The sequence below is a fragment of the Phyllostomus discolor genome, chromosome 3 (genome assembly GCF_004126475.2).
Source record: "Phyllostomus discolor isolate MPI-MPIP mPhyDis1 chromosome 3, mPhyDis1.pri.v3, whole genome shotgun sequence".
Taxonomy (NCBI): domain Eukaryota; kingdom Metazoa; phylum Chordata; class Mammalia; order Chiroptera; family Phyllostomidae; genus Phyllostomus; species Phyllostomus discolor.
In genome coordinates, this window is record NC_040905.2 from 187,099,749 (window position 1) to 187,123,762 (window position 24,014).

Here is a 24,014-nt window from a genome sequence, read left to right on the forward strand (position 1 = left end):
GGGTGGACTACTGGCAGCATGGTTGCAGGTGGATCTGTTCTAATAGGTAGAGAAAGGCAGGGATCTGGGAGTGAGCCGGAAAGGAATGTTATCTAGAAGAACTTGGACTCCAGACCCCTGGCACTTAACATGAAGTCCGGAATAGCCCTCCCCACCTGAGGAAAAGCACCCCCGCCCCGTTCAGTATACTCATCCCTGACCGCACACAGTCGCCAGACTCGTGGCAGCCCAGCTTACTGCTGGGGACATCTCTAGCCCGAACACTTGACCTCTCACGTGAATCAGTCCTGACTGATGAGAATGGAGACCAGCAGTACCCACAGTTGGGCTCCCTCTTTGCAGAGCTCCTTGGCCAGGAGGGCTCAGGTGGTCCACCCCAGCCTGGCTCCCTGATAGGAACCCCAGTGGAAGATTTGGGGCTCCTGGGCATTGAGAGCAACTGGGGAGCTCAGGGCTGCTGAGGACCCCAGTGCCAAAGGAAAGCCCGACTCTGTGACATTGCTCCTCCAGCCACATGGCCCCCAGGACAGGGGACAGTTGCTCCCTGGGCATGCAAACACCAGGACAGGGTTTACAGTGTATGGTCTTGCCTTTCTCTCTCTCCAGGTTGGCACTGCTCATCCCGGGAACTCAGAACTCATCACCTTTCATGGTACACACTCCCTTCTTCATCTTATGTTTTTCTGGAATAGTTCCAGACCGTTTTCTCTTCTGGGGTGGTTGCTACTTGCACATGGGCCTAGACTGGGTGGTCAGGAAGACCTGGCTGCATGTGTCAGGAGGGGGGCTCACAGCTGAGCAGAGGCTGTGGGACTGGGCCTTTCTGTTTGGTTTCGTCGCCCATCTGTCTATTCTGCACATCTTGGCTGAACCTCCTAGTTAGCAAGAAGCCCTCCATTTGTCCATTCTTTGGTTAGATTTTTCATAAAATATCCACTGATAACTTTCTCCTTGTTTGGTGCCGTCCCGTGCACTGGGCAGACACAGGTGAATCCTCCACCACCCAGGCCCTTGGGCTGTGGTAGGTGGAAAAAAGTATTTTAAAAACCACTACAATGCAATACACCAAGAGCTAGTACAGGGCAGGGCGTGGGAGCTCAGAAGACCTTTGCTGCAAAGCGTTTTTGGGCCGGCAGCATCTTCATCTCCTAGAAGCTTGTTAGAGATGCAGCACCCTCAGCCTCACTGAGCCCGGCTGCATGTGAACCAGCTTCCTGCGGCAGAGTGTGAGGAGCCTTGGCTCTGAGCATTTGATCAGTAAACGTCGCCAAGGCCTCGGCCTGTAGCAACTTACCTGCCACCCATCAGAGAGTGGGAAAGGCCAGGAAGCTGAGTGTGCAGGTGAGCGCTCACTCTGATCTCTGTCCCCACTCATTTTGTCCCTCCTACCCCCTGTTTTTTTTTTAAATCCTCACCCAAGGACACACTTATTGATTTTAGAGAGAGAGGAAGCAAAGACAGAGACAGGCAGAGACATTGATGTAAGAGAGAAACATTGATTGGTTGTCTCCAGTACGCGCCCTGATGAAGGATGGAACCCACAACCTTTTGGTGCACACGGGATGACGCTCCAACCCACCGAGCCGCCCGACCAGGGCTGTCCCCCTTTTGCTGGAGAAGCCTGCACACTTGCAGTTTAAACAGGGGAAGGCTTTCTTTTCTCTTTCCAGTACTGACCTCTGGCTGGGCTCTGTCACCCCCTGGCCTGCCAGGTGGTGGTCTCCCTGGTGCTCTCTGGCCCCATGGTTGTTCTGTCACTTTGGTTAAAAAGTCCCGGCTGTTTTCACACTCCGTGCTCAGAGCCAGTGAAGGCTTCCCCTTCCTCCCGCTGCAAGATGGGCCTTGGGGAGGAAGGGCGGCTGTGGCTTTGCTTTCTCAGGCCCCAGTGGTTCTGCTCCCTCATGGGGCTCTTCTGGGAGGAGGGGAAGGGAATAGACCTTTCCGGATGCGGGCCCCGGTGAGCCAGTGGTCCTACACACTCATGGGTCTAGTCCTGCTCCCTTGTCCGAGCAGCCACACGGGCAGTGGTGAGCTCCCTGTCCTCCTCTCTGGGCACATCGCTGTCTGTGGTGTCATCATGGGTGGGTGGAGGCCCCGAGAGCCCTGCTCTCCAGGTCCCGGCTTCGGCAGCTCCCCCAGGTCCGTGAGGCCTTGCCAGGTGTGATTGCTTCTCCCACTGACCCCCTGCCAGCAGCTTCATGCCTCTGTTACACCCCTTCTCCCACGCTGGGAAGCCTGAGCCCCAAACTTCATGTACGCTGCGTGTCCTCGTCTCTAGGTGCGAGAGCCTTGATCGGTTGGTCTCTCACGCTGCTTGGGAACCAGGAATTCAGAGATCTAGTCTCCACCACTCATCAAGGCAGGGGAAGGGAATGACCTCTCTTCCTAAATGCCGAGCTCCGAGAAGGAGTTCATGCCTCCCTCCCTTATAAAGAGTCAGGGGAGAGGGAGGCCTGTGGTGTCAGTTCTGCAGGAAGGGTGCTTCTCACAAGCCCTGTGGGGAGCGGGGTGTGCCACAGCTGGCATTGTCCTAGCTTTGTCCGTGAAAGGCTTAGCCCCCTGCGTTGTCCTCTGCGGGCACTCCTGGGAGACCCCTCCTCCCCCGACACCACCATGCTGCACCGGCACAGCTGAGAGGGGACTGCGAGCCTGATGTGGTGTGGGCCTCGGGCATGTGGGTGGAGCTGTGGGGGAGTGTTACCTGGAGCCTCTGCTGGGTTCCCATGAGGCACTGCTGGCATCTTCCTGGTGGTGCCTATTCCATCCTGCCTCCCATGATCAGTCACCGTGTCTCTCTCCCCCATGAGACTGAGCCCTTCAAGGTCAAGGTTACATCTGCTGCACTTACCTCTGTCTTCCCCATCAGTATCAGTCAGCAAAGGATTTAACACCTGCAAACAGGCCTTGGGTTGAGAGGACTTTGCTGAAAGGGCTCAGCTTGAAAAACTTGTCTCAGAAAGGTTTTATATAGGACAGAGGTGATTTTCCACTTTTGTTCCTTTAAATGTGTGTATATTTGGTGGCAGGTGTTAAAGGAGAAAAAGGATCCTGGGGTCTTCCCGGCTCGAAAGGAGAAAAAGGCGACCAGGGGGCCCAGGGACCACCAGGTATTTCACACCTTGAGCTAGATGCTGCCTTTGATTCTCCATCCTGAGGAATCCAGCTGGGGCAGAAAGGAAGACTAGTTGCATAACTGTCCTGACCGCTCGCTCCGCAGAATCCAAGAGAGACACGGGCACAGGTCACGCGTGTCCAAGATGGAACATTGTCAAGAGAGACCAGAAGCTCCCATTATTTGTGCTTCGTGTACACCATGGGGCCTAACGAGAGTCGGGGAGGTGCCCCAGGCCCCACAGTGTCTGGGAGGGGGGTCCGGGTCAGGACTGGCTTCTGCCTCCAAGCCCAGTGCCCACTCTGTGAGCCAGACCAGCGTGGAGCCACTGCCGCTGGGAAAGAATCACGGGTGCCACCTTGGAGACTTTTCTCTTTAAATTCCTGAGCTCGTGATCATGAATTTTACGAAGCCTTCCTTTTCCAGGCCCTCCAGTGGATCCAGCTTACCTGAGACATTTTCTGAACCACTTGAGGGTGAGTATTTCTCTTCTAAATGTGGGCCTGTGTTTCCAAGTTCTTGGGCTCCTGTCAGAGACTGGCGCATTCGACCCTGACTACGTGTTCTTTGAACGTTCTCTGCTTCCAGGGGGAGAATGGAGACAGGGGGTTCAGAGGAGAAAAAGGAGACTCTGTCAGCGATTTCTCTGTGTCGGGGCCTCCAGGCCTGCCAGGAAGCCCGGGCCTGGTTGTGAGTAGTGACCCCTCCGTGTCACCGTCCTGAAGTCCCCCTATGTGACTAGGCAGCTGGAGAGTCAAGGGTCAGTCGTAGCACCACAGGCTGAGGCAGGACTTGGGTGTTGGCCTCTTGTTGACTGATGGGGGGCGTGGCTGAGGCCCACGGAGGTCAGGGAGCTGGCCAAGGTTACGTGCACTCAGGTAACTTCTAGGTCATTACTCTGGTGCCTTATCCATGTTCGTGGTGGAAGAACTGCTGAACACGAAGAGATACCAAGGATGAACACATCGGATAGTGGAGGCAGCCTGGAAAGTGAGGGAGATATTTTCAGAGGGGCTATTCGATTCTTTTGAAATTTCACCAAAGAGGGAGCTCTTAGATGGGCTTGGTCTCCTTAGGCTGACTCGTTTCTCCAGGCCACGAAAGAGAGAAGCGAGTGATGCCTCTAACAAGACGAGGATGCGATCATTGACCCTCGGGGACCGTAAGCCAGCTCTGGTCCCAGAGCTTGCCGTGAGGGCAGAGCCAGCAAAGCCAGGAGACCAGGATTCCGCTTCCAGTTCTCCTGCTAACTGGCTTCGAGGCCTTGGGTCAAGTCCGGTCCTCAGTCTAGGTCTCAGGTTCTTTGTCTGTGAACTGCAAAGGCTAGACTAGATGATCTCTCCTGAGTCTAGGGCTCCCTAGGGTTCCCTGGAGTGTCATTCTGCCTAATGACTGGGTGGCTGCTCTTTAAGTCATATACTGCTCACACTGTGCCCAGGACTGAGGCTAATGATGACAATAGCAGGTGTTTTACTGACTTCTTACCAACATCCTCATACAGAGGGTAGATGGGACTTCTAGTGATTAATGGTGCCTTCTCTCTCCCGTTTCTGTGCACTTGCCTTGACAGGGCCAGAAAGGGGAGGCTGTTGTTGGGCCCCAGGGCCCCCCAGGTGTTCCTGGCCTGCCTGGGCCCCCTGGCTTTGGAAGACCTGGTGCTCCTGGGCCACCAGGACCCCCAGGGCCACCGGGACCCCCAGCGATCCTAGGAGCAGGTTAGTACTGTGAGTGGTGTCCTCGTCTCTGCTGCTGTTGTGCTCAGAGTCGCCTCATCTGGTGGCATGTCAGTCACACTGACCAAGGGTTGTTTCCTGGATGCAGCCAGCTCTCTCTCTCTCTTTTCTTTCTTGAAAAATTGAGATGATTCACATGCCATAAAATTCACTCACTTAAAGTGTACAACTCAATGGTTTAATACACTCACAAGGTTGTGCGGCCATCACCATTTCAGTCCAGAACACTTTCGTCACCTCAGAAAGAAACCCTGTGCCCGTTAGTAGGCACTCCTCCTTCCTCCTCTCCCCAGACCCTGGGAACCAGCGATCTACTGTCTGTATCTATAGGTTCGCCGATTCTGGGCACTTCACGTAAACGGGATCATGGATCCTGTGGCCCTTTGTGTTTGGCTTCTTTCACTTAGCACAGTGTTTCCAGGGCTCATCCCGTCGTATCGCTTTCTATGGCCACTCGTTATTCCACTGCGGCATTCAGCTCACCCATTCATCCGCTGGTGGACACTGGAGTCATTCCCACTCTTCAGCTGTTCTGAATAGTGCTGCTCTGAACATCCATGTACAAGTTTTCACATGGACATGCGTTCTCACTTCTCTTGGGTGTGTGCCTAGGGGTGGAATTGCTGGAGCGTCCATGCTTAACTCTTTGAGGAACCTTAGCAGACTCTTTTCTACCGTGGCCGCCACAGTTTGCATTCCCACCAGCCGTGTGCAAGAGTTTCAGTTTCTTCTTATCTTCATCAACACTTGTTATTATTATCTCTTTTTTAAATTCTAGCCCTCCTAGTGCATGCGAAGTGATCTTTCGTTGTGGTTTTGATTTGCATTACCCTAGAAACTAAAGATGTTAGTACCTTTTCATGTGGGTGGAAACTTCTTGGCTGCTTTGCCTATGCCTGGGCCTTAAGGAACTTGAGGACCAGCATTGATTCTAATTCTCTGTGCACAAGTTCTTTCCCCCATTGGTGCCCCACTTCCTCAAGTGAAGAATGAGTGAAACAGGAGAAAATCTCCATTTACCTGGTGCCAGGAATGCTGCTGGTCACTCTACTACACTATTCTCCTGAATTCTCAAAGAAAAAGCCCTTCAAAGAAAAGTATCGCGTCCCTGTGTGGCAGATGAGGAAAATGAGATCCAGAGACATTTGAGACCCTTTCCAAGGTCACGCAGCTAATAACTGGTCCCGGCATGATTAGGACCCAGATCAGTGTAGCCCTGGCGCCTGTGTTCTTCCCACTGTGCCAGGTAGGAGGTGATGCTACGAGCAGCAATAAGCGCACTACCACACCATTTTTTGTTGTCTGGGTTGGCGTGACCCAGGTGTGGCGGAAGCACACCTGGGAAGCTACCTGCATTGTCTGGGGCACCAGGGAGACCTTTACACAGGATGTGCTTTCGGGGCTGGGGCTTTGACTGCATCGTGGGTCTTTTGGCTGCAAGCGACAGAAATATAACTCAGACTAGATCAAGCCAGAGGGAGATGTATTGGATGTGAAGGAAGGGGTGACCAGTCCATCTGTGAGAGGGGCAGACATGCAGCAGGACCTCAGCCACAGCCAGAACCGGAGCTTCAAGCCCAGCGAGGATCCTCTGGCCACCTCTTGTCTCAGCTTCTCTCTGTATGTGAGCTTCGTGTTCCTTTACCACAGACCACATCCTCTGCATGGTGGGAAGTAAGGTTATTGACGACTCACAGCTTCTATTGTCAGCTGCAAACCTTGGTCTTCCTTCTCAGTGCCCCTGGGATGGGGCACGTCCTGGGGAAGGATTTTGGTTGGCCTGACTTGGGCCAGGTGCCCAACCTTGGACCAGTCACCTGTGGCTGGGAGGTAGGATCATGTGAGAATATGGCAGCTCCTTCTGGAACCAAATGGTTGTAGAGGTAAAGGGGAGGCTCCCAAGAGAAGGTAAGGGTACAGGTCATGCCAAGAAAGAAGGTGCTAGGTGGCTAGGACCATAGGTGCCGGCCCACTCAGCCTTGAGGGTCAACAGGGATTACGGGAGGCAGAGGGACAGTGCAGGATGAGTACAGGGTGCAGAGAATCTGTTGTCTATCAGAACCCTACGCTGGGGGTCCCCAGGACTCCTTATTCAATAGAACAAAGATCACCTCTCACACAATGTACAGCAATTCACGGTTTATAAGACACTCTCATATTCGTGATCCCATTTTAGCTTCACAGCAGCCTTGGGAAGGGGAGGGAATGGGCACTATCAACGCTGTAAAACTCACTTCATGCATGAAGACCCTGGAGCTCAGAGAGCCTGAGAGACTTGCTCAAGGTCACAAATGCCAGTAAGAGGCATAGCTGGGCTCCAAATCCATGTCCCCTGGCCAGCTCTCCACTGGACATTCATCACCTACGTATAGGTGGTCAAGCCGCATGTCGGAACTGCACATTTCCTTGCGATGACCTGAAACACCTGAGGCAGTAGTTTTCCTGGGACTTGTAGAAACATCCTTAACTCAGCAAGAGCCTCACAGCGTTTTGGAGGGGTCAGCAGCGGGAATTGGAGATTGGAGAGGGAGAAGGAGAGGAAAGCCGTAACTATATTTTTTTATGCTTGCCTAAAGGCGGGCTTTTTGTTGGGAACCATAAAGCCCTTGAGAGTTCAAAGGTGTGCCCCAGGAAGCTGTTGTCCCTCTAGCATTCTAGGTAGAGCTGTGTGCGTACAAATGCCTTTTTCTAGGGAAGAGGGCCGTGGCCTTGACCTGATTAGTTAGGGCACTGCGACTCTTCAAAAGCTAAGCACTTCTGGCTGAATGCTATACAATTTACAAAGCACATCCCTAGTTCATCTGTTCCTCACTTCTCACCACAGCCCAGTGAAGAAGAAATGCCTGTTTCCATTTTATAGGTGAGGAAACTAGGCTTCAGAGAGCTTGCTCTTTCCCCAACATCACGTAGCTGAAACCTGACCAATCAGGGGACTCGAGGCCATGTCCCCTGGCCCCAAAGGCAGGGCGCCTGTCGCCTCACTGCCTTGCCCTCCCTCTGAAGCCTGGCACCTTCTCTTCCTCTTTCTGAGTCTGCTGTCTCTGTGCTGTAGTTACCTGCTTGTCTCCTGGGTGCAGTAAGCTGTAGGAGTCAGGGCGTGTGTGGGTATGAGTGACAGAAAGCTGAACTCAGACTGCCATAGACAAACTACAGCAGCCAGGGGGATTTATTCACCTGTAAAGCTGAGAAGTCCCAGGCAGGGCTTCATCCAGGGCTGTATAATCAAGAAACCCAGCTCTTCCCTGGATGGGTGGCTCTGTTGGTTGGAGCATCATCCTGTACACCGGAAGGTTGAGGGTTCGATTCCTGGTCAGGGCACATATGGGAAGCAACCGATGTGTCTCTCTTACATCAATGTTTCTTTCTCTTTCTCTCTCTTTTTCTCTCATCAATAAACTTATCCTCAGGTGAGGATGTTTAAAAAATAAAATAATTTTTTGAAAAAAACAAGTCCAGCTCTTCCCCCAACTGGTCCACATGGCTGAGTCCAATCCTGGGTCCCCAGGGCCCAAGATCCAGATGCGAGCGCCCGCGCTTTGCAGCACTTCCACTGGGGTTGCACACGCTTCCCTCAGTGACCAGCTAACGCCCGAGGCATTTTTCAGAGTGTGTTCCTTCTCCTAACTTCTCTTTTCTGCTTTGTCTTAGCTGTGGCCCTGCCAGGCCCGCCCGGCCCTCCAGGACAGCCTGGGCTTCCCGGATCCAGAAACCTGGTCAGTGCAGTGGTCAGTGTGTGTCCACCCTCTGTCTAGAGGCGTTTACTTGGCACTCCGGCTGCGGGACAGTAGCACTGGTGCACTTCCGCAAATGGAGGACATTTATTGCCTCTCTGGATGCCTTATTAAGTGAAAAGATACAGAATACAAAGTCACTTATGATTTAAGTGGGACCCTTTTAATCCTTGATTCACTGCACTCTCGCTGGAACCGATCATATTACCTCCAGACGCATAAGCACTAGAGTGTGAGCAGCATCGCCACAGGCCTCCTCTGCTCTGCCCGAGAACGTACGCTCCCCCCATGCAGGGCCCCGCAGCAGGGTGGGGCGCCCAGAGGTTATCAAGAGGCACCAGTGGAGGGACACAGACCTCACGAGGGTGTCGGGAGTCCTAGGGATGTTCCGTGATCTTTGTGGGCTTTTCGTTGGGAAATTGGGCTGCCGCATGAAAGAACAACCTGGCAGATGATGGAATTTTGATATTTGGTGCCTTTGGGAGATTTCTAAGGCGTTCGGAGGCACACGGTCATTATCTTCCAGGCGAGGTAAAAATTAATTTTTTATAATCCTCCTCAGTCGAGATGAAAAATAAAAGCTCTCTTGGCTGTTACGTCTTTGAGACTTGATGCTTTTTGATGGATTTCTGCAGCTCTTACGTCTGGGTATGCCAAGGTGGCTCTCAAAGCTTTGGCAGCTTTCTAGATGCAAATGACAGACCCTCCTTTTCCAGCGGGCCTTCAATATGGTAACTTCCCGGCAAGGCCAAGAAGATTCCAGGCCTAAGTAGCATTGTTCTCTTGCTCCGTTTCTTATTCCCAGTGAAAACAAACGTGGGGCTCTCTAAGGAACAGCATGAAGTAACACATTGAACCACTGAGCAGCCCGCGGAAATGGAGGTGGCAAAACTTACCGATTATTTTGCTCAAACCGGCACCCACCAAAGGCAACCCTGTCTACAGCTTATCAGGGTCTTTATACTCTCAGAATACTATCTTGGTGTTTTAACGTATCTATTCTAATTTAGAGTTGTGTTCCAAAGAAACTCGTGTCTTTGGTTTCTCAAAAAGACTGTCCTTCCGTTACCAATGGAGCTACATGGGGCACAATCAGCCTTTTCTTCATTGGCTGTGAGGGCACGGCTCCTGCTGGGCTGGACCAAGGGGCTGTTTCTCAGGTGTGCCACCGCCTCATGATAACCGCGGTGTCTGGGTGTTACATTACCTGACAGGTGACAGCCTTTAGTGACATGGACGACATGCTGCAGAAAGCGCACTTGGTGATAGAAGGGACGTTCATCTACCTGAGGGACAGCACGGAGTTTTTCATCCGTGTCAGAGATGGTTGGAAAAAGTTACAGGTAATTTTTAAATGTTCTTTAACAAACTGCCTCCAAATACCCTCGAAACATAATAATCTGCTCCCGTAAGTGCTATTTTTCTCTTTTGAAAGTAAGTGAACAGTTTCTGGCTGTTTCATGGTCAATGTTCTGTTTTTGTCTTCCAGCTGGGAGAACTGATCCCCATCCCCGCCGACAGCCCTCCGCCTCCCGCGCTCTCCGGCAATGTGAGTCGCATTCCTGCCGTGCGTCTTGCTCCTTCCTCCATCAGCATTTACCGAGGCCCCCTTGCTACCCCGAACCAAGCTCCCCAAATGCTGGGCAGCCAGCTCCGCACGCTGAGGTGTCTGCTGGCGGCCCAGGAATGACCCGGTGCCGACAGAATGTTCCTACTGTAAGAGTGGAGGGAGGACTGGACCCAGGCGCTGGAGATCTGTTCCCCTGTCCTAGCTGCATCCTCCTGGGCAAGGAGCCTTCCCTCTCCTGGCCTCGGTTTATTCACCTGTGGCAGCATGGTTGGCGTAAGCAATTTAAAGGGGCCATTTAATATCTGACACTTGTAAACGACTTATACTGGCCGTTTCCTTAACCCCGCAGCAATGCGTTGAGGCAAGTGCTGTCACCCCCATTTTGCAGATGAGGAAACAGGCCCCAAAGAGGTGACTTGCTCTGTTCAGTGAATGAGTCCTCTGCTTCCCCGATCCACTGCTCTTTCTAAAGCACTTGAGACTGTCCCCTCCCTTTCTGAAGATTATTTTTTCATTGGAGCTTGTAATTCTACCCAGTTAAAGTAGCCCAAAGACCATGACAAACTAGTTAAAGTATCTTCTTGAGAATCATTGCACTTGTATTTCAATGTACGCTGAAGAACAGATTGAATGGAATGAAATCAGAACTCTTCCTTTTCCTTTTTTACATCATAGCCACATCCGATTCAGCCTCCACTGATGCCTGTTTCCAATGTCCATTACGAGAGGCCTGCAGTAAGTATGAGTCATGCATTTACTCTGCAAATGCTGAATGTGTGTCTACCATGTGCTGGGCCCCACGCTGGGCACACAGTTCCCACCCTCAAGATGCATGTAGACTAGCAAGAGAGGCAAAGAAAAAACAGGGGACCGCAGTACAGTGTGGCAAGTCATGTGGGTGAGGCAAACACAGGATCCAGGGGGTCTGAGGAAGGTCAAAGGAACCTGCCTTCTTTAGAGGAGGTGACCTCTAAACTGTAGACCTAACAGGCGGTGGAGAGCAAGAGAGGGTCAGATGGGAGGAAGAGAGTGGGAATTCCGGGCAGAGGGCACACGGAGCAGAGGGAGGCCAAGAGGAGGGCTGTGCAGTTCTGTAATTCCGAGGATTTCAGTCTGGCCGAAGGAGTCAGGTTCAAGGCAGAAGGGAGGTGTTCAGTCTGCAAAGGGCACGGACTGGTCATCAAGAGACTGTAAGTCAAGCGAAGGACTTTGACCTTCACCAGTGGGCAATGAGGAGCGATGAAAGGTCTTAAGGAAGAAAATAGTATTATAGGATTGGCATTTCAGAAATCACCTTGGGGACAGTGCACAGAGGGGCTGGAGGGGACCAGACCCAGGGCATGAAGTCCAGTTCAGCAGCTGCTCTGCTGTCTGGACTGTGACCACAGCAGGGGACATGTGCAAGGTGGGCAGGTTAGAGAGAAAGTAAGGAGACAGGATGAACGAATGTGGTTATTGACTGTATGTATATAGGGAGCTGTGGATGAGGGAGCTCAAGAATGATGGCTGGTTTCTGCTTAAGTCACTGAGTGGTGACAGCTTCCCTCCAGGGCCCTTTGCAGGGGACACAACTTGTGTCCCTGCTGTCAGCCTGCTCCCCTGTCCCCGCAGATGGGCTCGCTCAGAGGTCTTTCTTCCTGCCCCCTTCCACCCCCACCCAAACACACAGACGTAGGCGCGATCTACAACCTCACACATGACTTTGGGTCCCCACGGCACTGATTCTGGCCCCGACTCAATGTGATCTTACAGCTGCAGAGCCCAGCACTACCTGACTCAGTTCAGGGTTGTGAGAGAGAATCTATATGGGTCGTCTTGAGTCAGTCGCCCACCCCCAGATGAATCAAAAGTAGCCAGGATTGCCTGGCCTGAGAGCATGCTTCTCAACCGGTGTCATGGAGGCACTTTAGCAAAGAACAAGGCGTTGGCTTGGCAGGCGCCAGAAGCACGTTTCCTGTAGCACTGTCATCCAGCACGCAGGGGCTCATGTGGGGCCCAGCGCCTCTGAGGCACCTACCTGCAGGATATCTGAGTGGAGACTTCCAGGAGGGAACAGGATATGAAGATCCGAAACCACTCGGTGGGTCTGGTCTGGAGATACAGACTTAAGAGTCTTCAGCTGAGCCACAGCAATGGTGATAGGGTAGCAGGGTTCCCAGTGAAAAACTCTACAGTGAGAAGAGATTGGACCATGAAGAGCACCCCCCCCCAAAAAAAAAGGAACTGATGAAATATGAGAAAGAGAAGGAAACTGAGATGCCATAGTCAGAGAGGAGGAAAGAATGCCAAGTAAGGTAGATGCCAACAGCGTCAAATGCTGCCAAAAGGTCCACTGAAAGGACCAACAGGTGTCTTTCAGCCCTGGCCGATGTGGCTCAGTTGGTTGGAGTGTCATCCCATAAACCGAAGAGTTGCAGGTTCGATTCCTGGTGATCAGGGCATATACCTAGGCTGCTGGTCCAGTCCCCGGTCTGAGCACATACGAGAAGCAACCAACTGATCGATGTTTCTGTCTCATATCAGTGTTTCTCTTCCTCTCTCTCTTCCTTCCTTCCTGCCTCTCTAAAATCCATAAGCATGTCCTTAGGTGAATTTTTTTTTAAAAAAGAAGAACTAAAAGGTGTCCTTCAAATTTAGAAGCCAGAGAAAAGCATCCTCTTAGCTCAGAGAGTTGCCCACAAGAGCCTAGTTGGCTGAGGAGTACAGTGAGGTAAGATGAGGGGAGAGAGAGGCACACATAGGCAACCCTTCAAAAAGGTCAGCTGTGAAGGGAGAAGTCAGGGCGGAGCTGAAGGAATTTTAAAATAATATTTCATAAATTCTAATATATACATGCTATATATTCGTCGTAGAAAGTTTGGGCAATCAATAGTAACACAAAGACCGAAGGAGAACACAGTAAATCACCTACAACTTTACCGAAACTACAACCATCCACAGAATCACCACCTAAACATTTCAGTTACTGTAACATTATTGCCTCCGTAAAAGTGATACAGATTCATGATGAAAGCGTCCTAGCAGTTAGAGAAACACAGACCTACGTGAGAGCGCAAAAGCCCCTGACCCCCACCGTTCACAAACAGCCATCATTCCCGATGTCTGTCTGTGTCTGTCCCTGACGAAGGAGAGCTGCAGATGGGTGCTGGTAGAGGCGTGAAAGGAGGCCCTCGACCACTGCCCCTTTCCCAGGTGGCCCCCCGAGTCAGAGAAGCCAAATGCCCTCAAGGCTCCTTGTGACTACCCTTTGGTGTAGGCACCAGAGAGTCGCTGGTTGGAGGGTGACGAGGCTCTAGAGCCTCTTCCCTGGGGTGCCACTGTCTGCGGATACATGAGAGGGAGGGAGATGGGGAAGGGGCAGTGTAGCCAGGTGGCAGGGGCTTGGGAGGACCGGGATTTACACATGGGGCTGGAAGTCTGGCGGCCTGGAAGTGGCCCTGGTGAGTGAGCATCGTGCGGAAGCCTCCCCCTGACCCTAGGGGCTGGGAGTGTGGGAGCATAAAATGCTGCTGCCCGGAGGGCTGCGGGGGAAGCCTCATTTCTGTGTGTTTGTGAGGAGGGGAGCGGGGGGTCATGCTGGACTTCTCCCTAGCGTGGCGATAAAGGCAGAAACAGGGACAGATACAAAGAAAGAAACTGGGGAAGTAGCAGGCCTGGAGTCTGTCCGTTTTGGAAGGGGAAGGAAAGGGGAGGTGAAATGGAGAGAGATGTAAAAAGGAGCGCAGGGGTGCATGGGGCAGCCTGGACATTGTATGTAGTTCCTGGCCGGCTGTGGGCAAGTGGCCGTGCCCCTGACGAGCAGAAGACTACCAGCATGGTGCACCTGGTACTGGGGACCTTCAGACCAGGGAGGCAAAGCAGAAATGGGGAGAGATGCACCAACCACCTCCTGCCTCACTGCATGGGGCTCGTTTCCTGTCCATCCGTTTAAAATGTTTTCAAGTATTTTTCTTTTCTGGAGACTTGGGCCTGGGTCTGCACCAGCCCTCCCCGGCCTTATGCTGCTGTGGTAACAGTTGCTCCTGAGATGAGGTTGAGGAGGGAGGGGACCACCACTGGATTGTGGAGCATCCCGGTGGGCACACTAGGAAGGGCTGGGAGGGAAGGCTGGGTTTGGGAAGCAAAAGTGTGGGTGAAAACAGACTGTGGAGTGGCTTTTATTTTGGCTGCTGACCCAGTGGCAGGGACATGAGACCAGAATGACTGTATGACCCCATGTTTCCAAAAGGGTCTCTCCCAGCAATCTCAGTAGTAACTGTCACGACCTTCTCCTTTTGATGTATTTTCCCTCGGGGCCCTTGGGGCCAGCCGCAGGCCCACTCGGGAGGTAGGAAGAGGGGCAGGAGGCAGACAGCTTGTTGTAGTTCCGGGGCCCAGGACCAAAGCCAGCCTGAAACCTCCTGGAAACTGAACTAGACCCAGAGGTCTCCAACGAATGGTAGGCAGGCAGACTCAGATCTCCGAAGGGCTTTATTCTATTTCATCTTCCTCATATATGGGCAAATTTCCCACTATTTAGAGCTCTTCAGAGAGCTGCTACAGGCAGACCTGAGCTCTCCTTCATTGGAGAGGGCCAGGCTGGGGCTGGGATTGCATGGGCAGATAGAGGTGCAGTAAGACACCCTCGGGTGTGCCTTCCACCGTAAGAAGGACGTCTGGGATCTCACGAGGAACATGAGGCAGTTACGAGACTTGGGGTTTGCCCTGGACGCTTCAACAGAACTGCCTTCTCTCCTTTTTCTCAGCTGCACTTGGTGGCTCTGAACATGCCATTTTCTGGGGACGTCCGCGCGGATTTTCAGTGCTTCCAGCAGGCCAGAGCCGCGGGGCTGTGGGCCACCTACCGAGCGTTCTTATCCTCCCATCTGCAAGATCTCTCCACAGTTGTGAGGAAAGCGGAGCGCTACAGCCTGCCCATAGTGAACCTCAAGGTAAAACGAAATATTGTCCCCACCGCCTCCTGGGTACATGGGTCTCCCCAGGGACCACGGGCAGTTTCTGCTTTCTGACAGCATCACAAGTGGCTGGTTGAAGGCCCAGCCTGTCCCTCATTGGCTCTGTGACTTTGGGTGGGTCGCTTTCCCTCTCAGGAACTCAGTTTTCTAATAGCATTCACAGTAGCCCCTCCTGCCTGGATGGTGTGACTCGTGGAGCGGACAGGGGGAAGGAATAACAACCTCTGTGGTGTACCTAGCTTTTTAAATGTTTACAGAGTTCTTTACAGTCATTGCCGTATTTTTAGGACCATAAGATGTACCTAGGTTTTAGAGGAGGAAAATAGGAAAAAAATTTGAAGCAAAAAATGTGGTAAAATATTTAATAACATGAATAACATAATATTTCACCAATGTAAATATAAACAGAACTCAACAGCAGCATTAACAACCATTATTCCTCCCAAATTTGGTGGGGAGGGGATGTGCATCTTATAATTCAAAAAATATGGTATCTTAATAGATACTTCCAATGAAAATGGGAGCTATTCTTTTGTCAGATGAATAAGTTGAGGCTCGGAAGAAGAAAAAAGTTTGCTCTAAGTCACTACAATCTAGGATTAGTTTCCTTGAGCCCCCATCTGGGGTGCCTGGTTCCCCCCGGGATGCCTTCTGTAGCACATGAGTGGAGGGACACAGGAGAACAGCCAATAGGCACAGGTCCCAGAGCTGGGATACTTCGTCCTGCACCCTGGTTTGGCATCCTCGGCTCACCTGAGCTGCCAAAGCCTAGAAGATATTTCTCTGCCCCCATGTGGGGTCAAGATAAGGCCTCACAGGGTCCCTCACTGGTATAATTACACCGTGGGAACAGCCGACTCCTTTAAAGCTGCAGGGCATCAGCTGTGTTGCTGCTTACACACTCCCAGGGTCCTGACCTTCCGCTAGACCTCGAAGGCACTCTGAGACTGCCTGGCATCTGGGACCCCAGTATTCCCTTTTGGGACCTCGAGGCTAGCACGTTCCATCCTGACCCTACCTACACGCAGCGCTTTCCATCTCTTCCCAGGCCTGCCCCACCACATCCTGCCTCCCGGATTATCTGTGTGCTTAGAATACAAGTAACTGAAGGAAACCGGGCTCCCTCAGGACAAGGAGTGAAAGATTTATCTCCACATCACTCATAATGTGGCCTGGCACAAACTGAAGCTCAGTACATGCATATAAAATTTTTTACAACAATAATAATAAAATAAAGTCCTAAAACACAGTTTTGATGGGGACAAGACTTTCTATACATATCATGAAAGCAATTACCCCGAGAAATAAGACAGTAAAGCCAAAAGAATTCAAGAACGGATGATAAAGTTGGACCACAAACATTTCCTGAGTTCCCGCTCTGTCCGGACTCTGTGATTGGGGTTGGTGGCTTCGGTGTGAGGTGACATGTGGCCTTAAAGAATGAGTAAATAGCTACTCCATTTGCAGGCGGCTGCTACGGTGCTTCTAATGTGGCATTTTGGTCTCCATAGGGCCAAGTCCTCTTCAATAATTGGGACTCGATTTTTTCCGGCCGTGGAGGTCAGTTCAGTACACATGTTCCAATATACTCCTTTGATGGCCGAGACGTGATGACAGATCCTTCGTGGTAAGTAGGGGCAGAAGCCTCAAAGTATATGGTATGATAGACAGTTTTGGAGACATTCTAATCACGGGAGGTTTTTGTCCGCTGCCCCTCTGGGGTATTGTCAGCGGTGAGGCTGCTGAGGGCCATGGAAAGAGCCCTTTTCTGGCTTTGAAGCCAGGAGACCTGGGTCCAGGACCTTAATATGGAACCTTCGAGAAGGCACTTCTGCTCTCTGAGCCTCAGCTGCCTCACCTGTCAAATGGGCAAGATAATCGTATCTATCCCACAAAGTTGCAAAAATAGAATGGGAATATATAGAATGCAGTCGGCACTTCATAAGTGGTACATAATGCTACTTACTCTTGGTGATCCTTTAACCCTCTATGGTGAGCTGCATTCAAATCCTTTGAAAGCTATGTATGCTGTTAAGAATAGAACAACTCGGCAAACCTTTCCCCAGCATCTACTCTATGTCATGCCTGATGCCAGGCCTGGAAGACACCGTGATAAACCGACATGGTCCCTACCCTTATGGGGCTCACAACCACAGGGGAAGACAGACACAGACTGACCGTGACGCTAGCCAGAATGCTGTCAGTGTAACAAGGGGAAGCAGATAAGATGGTAAGAGCACAGAGAAAATATTCACCGAAGGCTTCCTGTAAGAGGAAGCATTTAATGGACTTGGAAAGATGAGAAAGCATCACTGGTCAGAACATGAAAGAGAGCCGGTTCCAGACTAAGGGGCTGCATGAGTGGAAGTTCGGATTCACTGAGAATGAGGCCAGGCTGGCTGTGGTCGGGACACAGCGTGTTCAGCTAAGTGGAGGGAGCACAGAGATGACATGTGTCACACCATGGAGGGTTCAGGGGTTTGCCTTGATTCATTCATTAGACTTAATGCCAATTTGTTCGCTGAGCTACGCCACAGAGAAGAAAAAGTAACATGACAAAATTCCTTTTCAGGCCCCAGAAGGTCGTTTGGCACGGCTCCAACACGCAGGGGGTGCGCCTGGAGGATAACTACTGTGAAGCCTGGCGAACGGCCGACGCGGCGGTCACGGGGCTGGCCTCCCCGCTGAGCACGGGGAAGATCCTGGACCAGAAAGCGTATAGCTGCGCTAGCAGGCTCATTGTTCTCTGTATCGAAAACAGTTTCATGACAGACGCTAGGAAGTAATGACCTTCCCGTGATCCTGAGGAGTTTCCCAATTTTTCTTATGTGAAGAGTTGACACTGAAATCGGAAAGGTCTAAATGTTGTAAATATTAGTTGTTTGAATTACACGTTCATCACAACGGCAACCAAAGAGAACATACCTCAGCCCACTCAAAACTGAAGACATCGAGGACTCAGATCAAAGATGAACATCTGATCCATGTATTGGTGCTAGATTTGCAGGAACCCCACGCAGGGCGAACACATCCCGACACGGTTAGCAGCGAGTTGAAAGCCAAGGTCTTGGCATTTTGGCTCCTGCACCCTTCGGAAAGTAATGTCCCCCTTCAACCATTGTTGTTAAACGTAAGATGTCCTTCCTGTCTTCTTCCAAAGTCAGTGTTTAGAAATGTTGCCCCTTTTTAAGTTATGTGCAGACCAAGTGCTTCATTCTTTAACATGCCTCTGTCGTTTGCAACTGCTGTTCATATAAAGACACAGAACTGCTCAAATGATCCTGTTTGTAGCTTCTGACATAATCAGACTTTGATGTGTTGGGTTTTTTCCCCCCTAAAATACGGTCGTCGTGCTTTAGGAATTTTATATATTTTTGCTACAATCATATTTCAGTGTGGCATCTGTTTATATCACTCTGACTTGCTGGAAAAGGTCACACTCCCAAGTTCTCTGAAATTAGAAAAGAAATAATACATAATTAGTACCTTTTCTTCGGTGGCCCTCCCCCACACCCCCATTACATGACTTCCATTTGGCAACTCTTGAATTCTAATTGCGACTGAACAGACAGGTTCATGGGGATGGATTTTCTGAGATACCTATATCTTCATGCTGTATGCTTTGATTTTTTTCCATGTAAGTGAACATAAAAACATCTTTTCCAGGTGCTTTCTTTTGTCTGACTCCCCCCACCCACCCCAGTTCCCTGATTCTCCACCACAGGTGTGGATGTGGCCCTGGGGAGGGTTTACTAACCAAGTCACTGCCACTTGTGTTTTCCCTGGGCGATGATCGAAACCCAGGAAGATTTTCCCACCATGCTCATCTGCTCCTGCTTGCTCTCACCCACCTCGGAGTCGGGCAGCACGGGGTGGGCAGAAGAGCCCCGGTGTGGGAAACAGGGCGAACTGGGACTCTCTCAGCACACGACCTTGGACAAGTCTGCTTTTTTCTCTCAAGAAGGTTGGGAGAAAATAAGCATAATATCGGTGCCCAGTTATTACACATCATGCTTGTTATAAGCCCCATTTACCTTTCCTCATAGCTTTGCAAGGTGGTTATTTCTATCTCTACTTTAGAAACAAAAAAAAAGTTGAGGGTCAGGAAGTCACTTGTTCCAGGTCACGCAGCTCGTGAGTGATGGGACTGGCTTTAGACTCAGGGCCCGTCCCAGTCCAGGGCCCAGGATCTTTTCAAAGAGCCACTGTGCGAGGCTGCCCCCCCCCCCACCCACCCCCGCTCGAGTCTGACTCCCTGTGTCTTGCCTTGACCCTGCAGGAGAAACAGCCTCACAGGCAAAGGGCATGCTGGAATGCTTCCTCCCATTCAGCTGCGCCCAGTAAGTCTGCAAAGTGAATCTGCATAAATAGTCCTTGAAGTAGGAAGGAAGTTGACTGCCACCCCCCCCACAAAAAAATCCAGAACCTCCACTTAGGGACTTCCTAAATAGAGGAGTGATGAGACTCTCTCTAATGAGTCATGGAATGAAGACAGTTACAGGCTGGAAATTCCCAGAGGTGGAGTGCCCAGGACCAGGGAGTCAGTGGGGGTGCCTGGCCCAGACAGGAACTCCAGGGGGAGGGGACTGTGAGGCTCCCGAGGCTCCTGTGGCCATGGAGTGAAATGCCGTCCGTTTGGTCAGAGCTCACCATGGCCCTGTATCACAGAGGGGCGGGTTGGGGTGGGGGCTCTGGGAGAGCCAAAAGGAGGAGAGACCCCATTTGCTAACCCCGGGAAGTGGTGTTGAGGTCCACGTCCTGATTCTTAGTCCTCTTTGTGCACCAGAGGAGGGTATAACCACCCCACTGCCCCCCTCCCCCAGGAGAGACTCTGAATCAACCCCAGCCCTATGCAAACTCTGAAAATGACAGTTAAAATCTGGGCCTGTCATTCAAGACCCTTCCCTGGACCAGCTTTCCAGTCACTTGCCAAGCCTCACAGGCCCCTTTGCCAGGCTGCTCATGGTCTGCCCCATCCTGGGAGAGCCTTACCCCTCTAGGTTCAGGTTGACTCTCTTGCTAGTAGCCAGGGCAGACTCCGCTTCATCTGTGACATCACACCTTCCCCTGAACCTGCCCACCTTTTGTCACGCTGCCTCCTCTGAACACCTGGTGTGTTTTGCACCTGGACCTTGTCACACAATTGAAACACAATGGCTGCAAGTTCTCTAAGCCCTCTCCCTGCTCCTGGGTGGACCTCAAGGCCGGGAAATAGACTGATGCTCTCAGACATAATAAGGTAGGGAAAATAGGCCACAAGGAATTCATCTTCGCGGTGTAAGGGGTCTTTGAGTCCTTGCTGAGTCCATATTGTAGACACTCGAGGTGGAAGCCTGCAGCGCTCAAGGTGCCCTGTCCAGAAGCAGAACCAGAAGGACAGAGGTGACTGTCCTATATTAACCCATATCAGGGCTACACCTCATGAGGAGGCAGACTTTGAAGACACAAGGAAGCAAACGGATTGAGAGGAAATGGGGGGTGGGGGAGACAGAACGTGAAGGAAAAGCTGCAGTGAAATCCTCTCTGCCACCTGCATGTGGCCACGTGGTGGTGCCTGAAGAACAACGACAAGGGCCACCCTCAGATTTCTCGCACCCCCTGGACTCTGTACGGCTTGCACTGTGCTGCTCGAACCTGCAGGGAGTGCAAGCAGGAGACTGTGGAATTCGGCGACTGTCAGCACTCCAGTACAGCTGGACATTAGTCAATAAGGGACACACGTGTCAAATTCATAAGCAAAAAAAAAAAAAGGGAATGTGTTGGCTCATGAAACCAAGTAGAAGGACAGAGGATGCAAGAAACTCAAACAACCTCGTCACTTTCTCTCTCTCTCTTTCCCTGCCCCCACCTGTGTGTGTGTGTGTGTGTGTGTGTATACATCTTGCTTCTACTTTTCTCTGTATGTGGCTTCCTTCCCTCCAAACGAGGACAAGATTCCCTCATGTGGCAGGGGCTTCCCTCACAGACAGTTCCAGGCTTGCATAACTCCACCACCCAGAGAGTGGCCACAAAGGAAAGAGAAAGCTTCCTTTTCCCCTCTGGGATTATATTGATTCCTGGAAAGGACTCTGATTAGTCTCACATGTGTTGTGTGCCCGTGACGTGGTTGGCACCCCCACCCAAGACAAGCTGTGCAGAAGGAATCATTTCTCCACCCAAAACACGAGGTTTGCAATGACCAGAAAATGGGGGCTGAGGAGGTGGTGAAAATTAGGTGGCAAAAAAAGGAAAGAAAAGGATTCTAGCCCTGGCTGGTGTGCCTCAGTAGATTGAGTGCTGACCTGCAAACCAACGGTCCCCGGTTCGATTCCCAGTCAGGGCACATGCCTGGGTTGTGGACCAGGTCCCTAGTAGGGGGTGCATGAGAGGCAACCACACGTTGATGTTTCTCTTCTTTTCTTTCTCCTTCCATTCCTCTTTTTAAAAATAAATAAATAAACAATATTTATTTTTTAAAAAAGGATTCCAGGACATACAGCAGCAAGAAAGGGCTGAGTGTGGAGGTTTGGGGGGTGGAATGATACACAGAGCGGAGAGCACACTGGCACTGTATTCTAATAAAGTGCTCTGACTTTATTCTGCACCTGGTGCGGCACGTGGGGAGATTGTAAAAGGTGAGAGATGGTGTTCCCGGACAGAAGCCCGGCCCAGAGCAGGTCTGCCTCGGGCCAGCTGGTAGCATGTGGATTCTTGACTGTGTGCAGCAAAGATTTCACAAGCGGGAGTCCAGGTGATTTTGAGATTACGTGTATTACGGCTGGGACAGTGGAACGAGGAAGGGCCCAGGATAGAAGCAGCAACGAGAGGCGGGGCTGCCTTGACTCACTAGAAACATTACAGGGAAGAAGGGAGCCTAGGTGGGGCTGCTTGTCAGCTCACAGGAGAGTCAGAGAAAAGGGGGTCTTGGGATCAGGTTCAGGGACTCAGCCCAGCACAGGACGAGCTGCTGTTCACCATTTCTCCCCTGGTTGCAAGCCCCATAGGGTCCCTTAGAGTTCAGGGGGTACATGCCTATTGGGGGAACGAAGGGAAAGGTGAGGACGTGCTCCTGGGAAGGAGAGTGTGTACCGGATCCTTCAGCTTGAGGGTTTTAAAGGCTGGGAGTTTAGGGGAGGACTTAGGGGAGGATTCAATAGAATATTCACCAGCTTTCCAGGTGTGGCCTTTCAGGGTCATGGTCTCCACTGATTGGTAGGTCCTGGGTGCAGTGGGGGGTTGGGGGTAGGGGGGTGGGGGATGGATCTTTAGTCATCACAGCTATTCCTGGTGCCTCCTGGTTTTGCTGCTTTTCTGGGTCTGGAGCTGAAACACAACTGAGGCCTAGATGTTATCTCTGGGGTGGAAAGGTCAGGGGGGATCTACACTGAATGGCCAGCAATAGGCCCCGGGGAGGAAAAGCCATTCCAGGGGCAAGGTCCGGCACCAGTTTTGCCTGTTGCTAGGCACCAGGGGCTTTCCACCTTTGTGACCTTCTGTATCTGGCTGTGAGTCAATTGACCCGTTCGCCCAGCTGTCTCAGTTTCCCCAACCCACCTGCCAAGGAATTTTCCTAGCTTCTCACTACCCTGCCTCAATGGGATCAGGTCGCCTGTGACCCACAGGGTGTGCCAGCCAGGACTGGAGCCAAAGGCACACTGGGAGCTGCCCGGGGAAGCCTCGAGGTGGCTTACGCAATTGCTGACCGTACCTTAAAGAGCTATCAGGCCTTTTCAGTGTAAACTTTCATATTCACAAATATCGACAAGTGTTTGATTTGCCAAACCCCCTCAGTCATCTGAATAGGTAAAACAGTCTCAAAAAGGGAACCAGCAGATCAATCAGAGCAAATGGTTTTTGTTCAAAAGAATTATGACAGGAAAGCAAGAGCTAACTTTTCCAAAATTCAAATTTGTGTTTTGGTGCAGTGCCAAAGGGTGAAAGAGGTGTGAAGTGGAACACCAGGAGAAAAAGAAACAGTTCTTGAAAATATAACACGTGGCTGTATGCTCCTCAGAATACAACTGATGCCACACATCTGTCATGACACCACGTTTTGTCTTCACACTGAGACTGATTAGACTAACAGTTCATGTCTCAGCCCCTGTTCATACACAGCCCTTGAAAACTCTTGACTTTGCTTTAAGATAACTCTCACCCCTCATTACTTGTTTTTGTTTTGTACCCCTCATTGATTGTTTTTAAGTACCAATTCAGGAAATGAGAAAAAGTTACTATTATAATCTCGTATGTCCTTAAGAAAATAAAACTCTAGAATGTATAAAAGAGAAGAATAAAGGTATTTCAGAAAAAAATAAATAAATAGATAAAATGGAACTGCAACGTATACACAATTGCAAACTGGTTTAGTGGAATTATCGGGGTAAATTCGTAAGAACTAACGTGATCCTCTGAGAACAGAGACAGAAACACAGATTCATGAGATCGGAAAAGAGACAGAGAGGAAGAGGGTAGTAGATATAATGTCCCCAGTACAACAAGGGTCACGGAATAAGAAAAAAAGAATGAATGGAAATGAGCAACCAATTAACAAAATAATGAAAGAAAATCTCCTGAGCTAAGAGAGAATTATCTGTGGTTTGAAGTGGCTCGGTAAGTCCTGGGCAGAATCGTTGTAAAAATCCAGCTGTGGACATATCTGGTAAAACTGCATTTTGAAGTATGATGGAAGAATCCTATAAAACTTACATATAGAAGGAGATTTAGGCGGGAGCTGGAGTTCCCATTTGCAATATTAAAAATTAGGAGGTCATGTAGCAATGTGTAAATAATCCTGTGGATTATGAATCATGATCTTGCCTTGGCTGGCATAACTCAGTGGATTGAGAGTGGGCTGTGAACCAGGCATCACAGGTTCGATTCCCAGTCAGGGCACATGCCTGGGTTGCAGGCCATGACTCCCAGAACACTCCCAGC

The 24,014-nt window shown here is 51.0% G+C and overlaps 1 protein-coding gene across 3 annotated transcripts in view; it reads left to right on the forward strand.

The window, feature by feature from the left end:
* The window catches only part of COL15A1 (collagen type XV alpha 1 chain), a 95,644-nt gene extending 77,231 nt beyond the window's left edge, over nt 1-18,413 (forward strand). For 2 of the 3 annotated variants that reach the window (XM_036021966.1, XM_036021968.1), the window contains 12 exons: nt 607-652; nt 3,027-3,107; nt 3,539-3,588; nt 3,701-3,802; nt 4,683-4,827; nt 8,494-8,558; nt 9,791-9,919; nt 10,066-10,125; nt 10,822-10,881; nt 14,892-15,077; nt 16,613-16,728; nt 17,674-17,887. In XM_036021966.1, the coding sequence (XP_035877859.1) occupies nt 607-652; nt 3,027-3,107; nt 3,539-3,588; nt 3,701-3,802; nt 4,683-4,827; nt 8,494-8,558; nt 9,791-9,919; nt 10,066-10,125; nt 10,822-10,881; nt 14,892-15,077; nt 16,613-16,728; nt 17,674-17,887 (1,254 nt within the window). Of the gene's footprint in view, nt 1-606; nt 653-3,026; nt 3,108-3,538; nt 3,589-3,700; nt 3,803-4,682; nt 4,828-8,493; nt 8,559-9,790; nt 9,920-10,065; nt 10,126-10,821; nt 10,882-14,891; nt 15,078-16,612; nt 16,729-17,673 lie in introns of all 3 variants that reach the window. The other variant, XM_036021967.1, reaches the window with a different exon arrangement.
* The last annotated feature ends 5,601 nt before the right edge of the window (nt 18,414-24,014 follow it).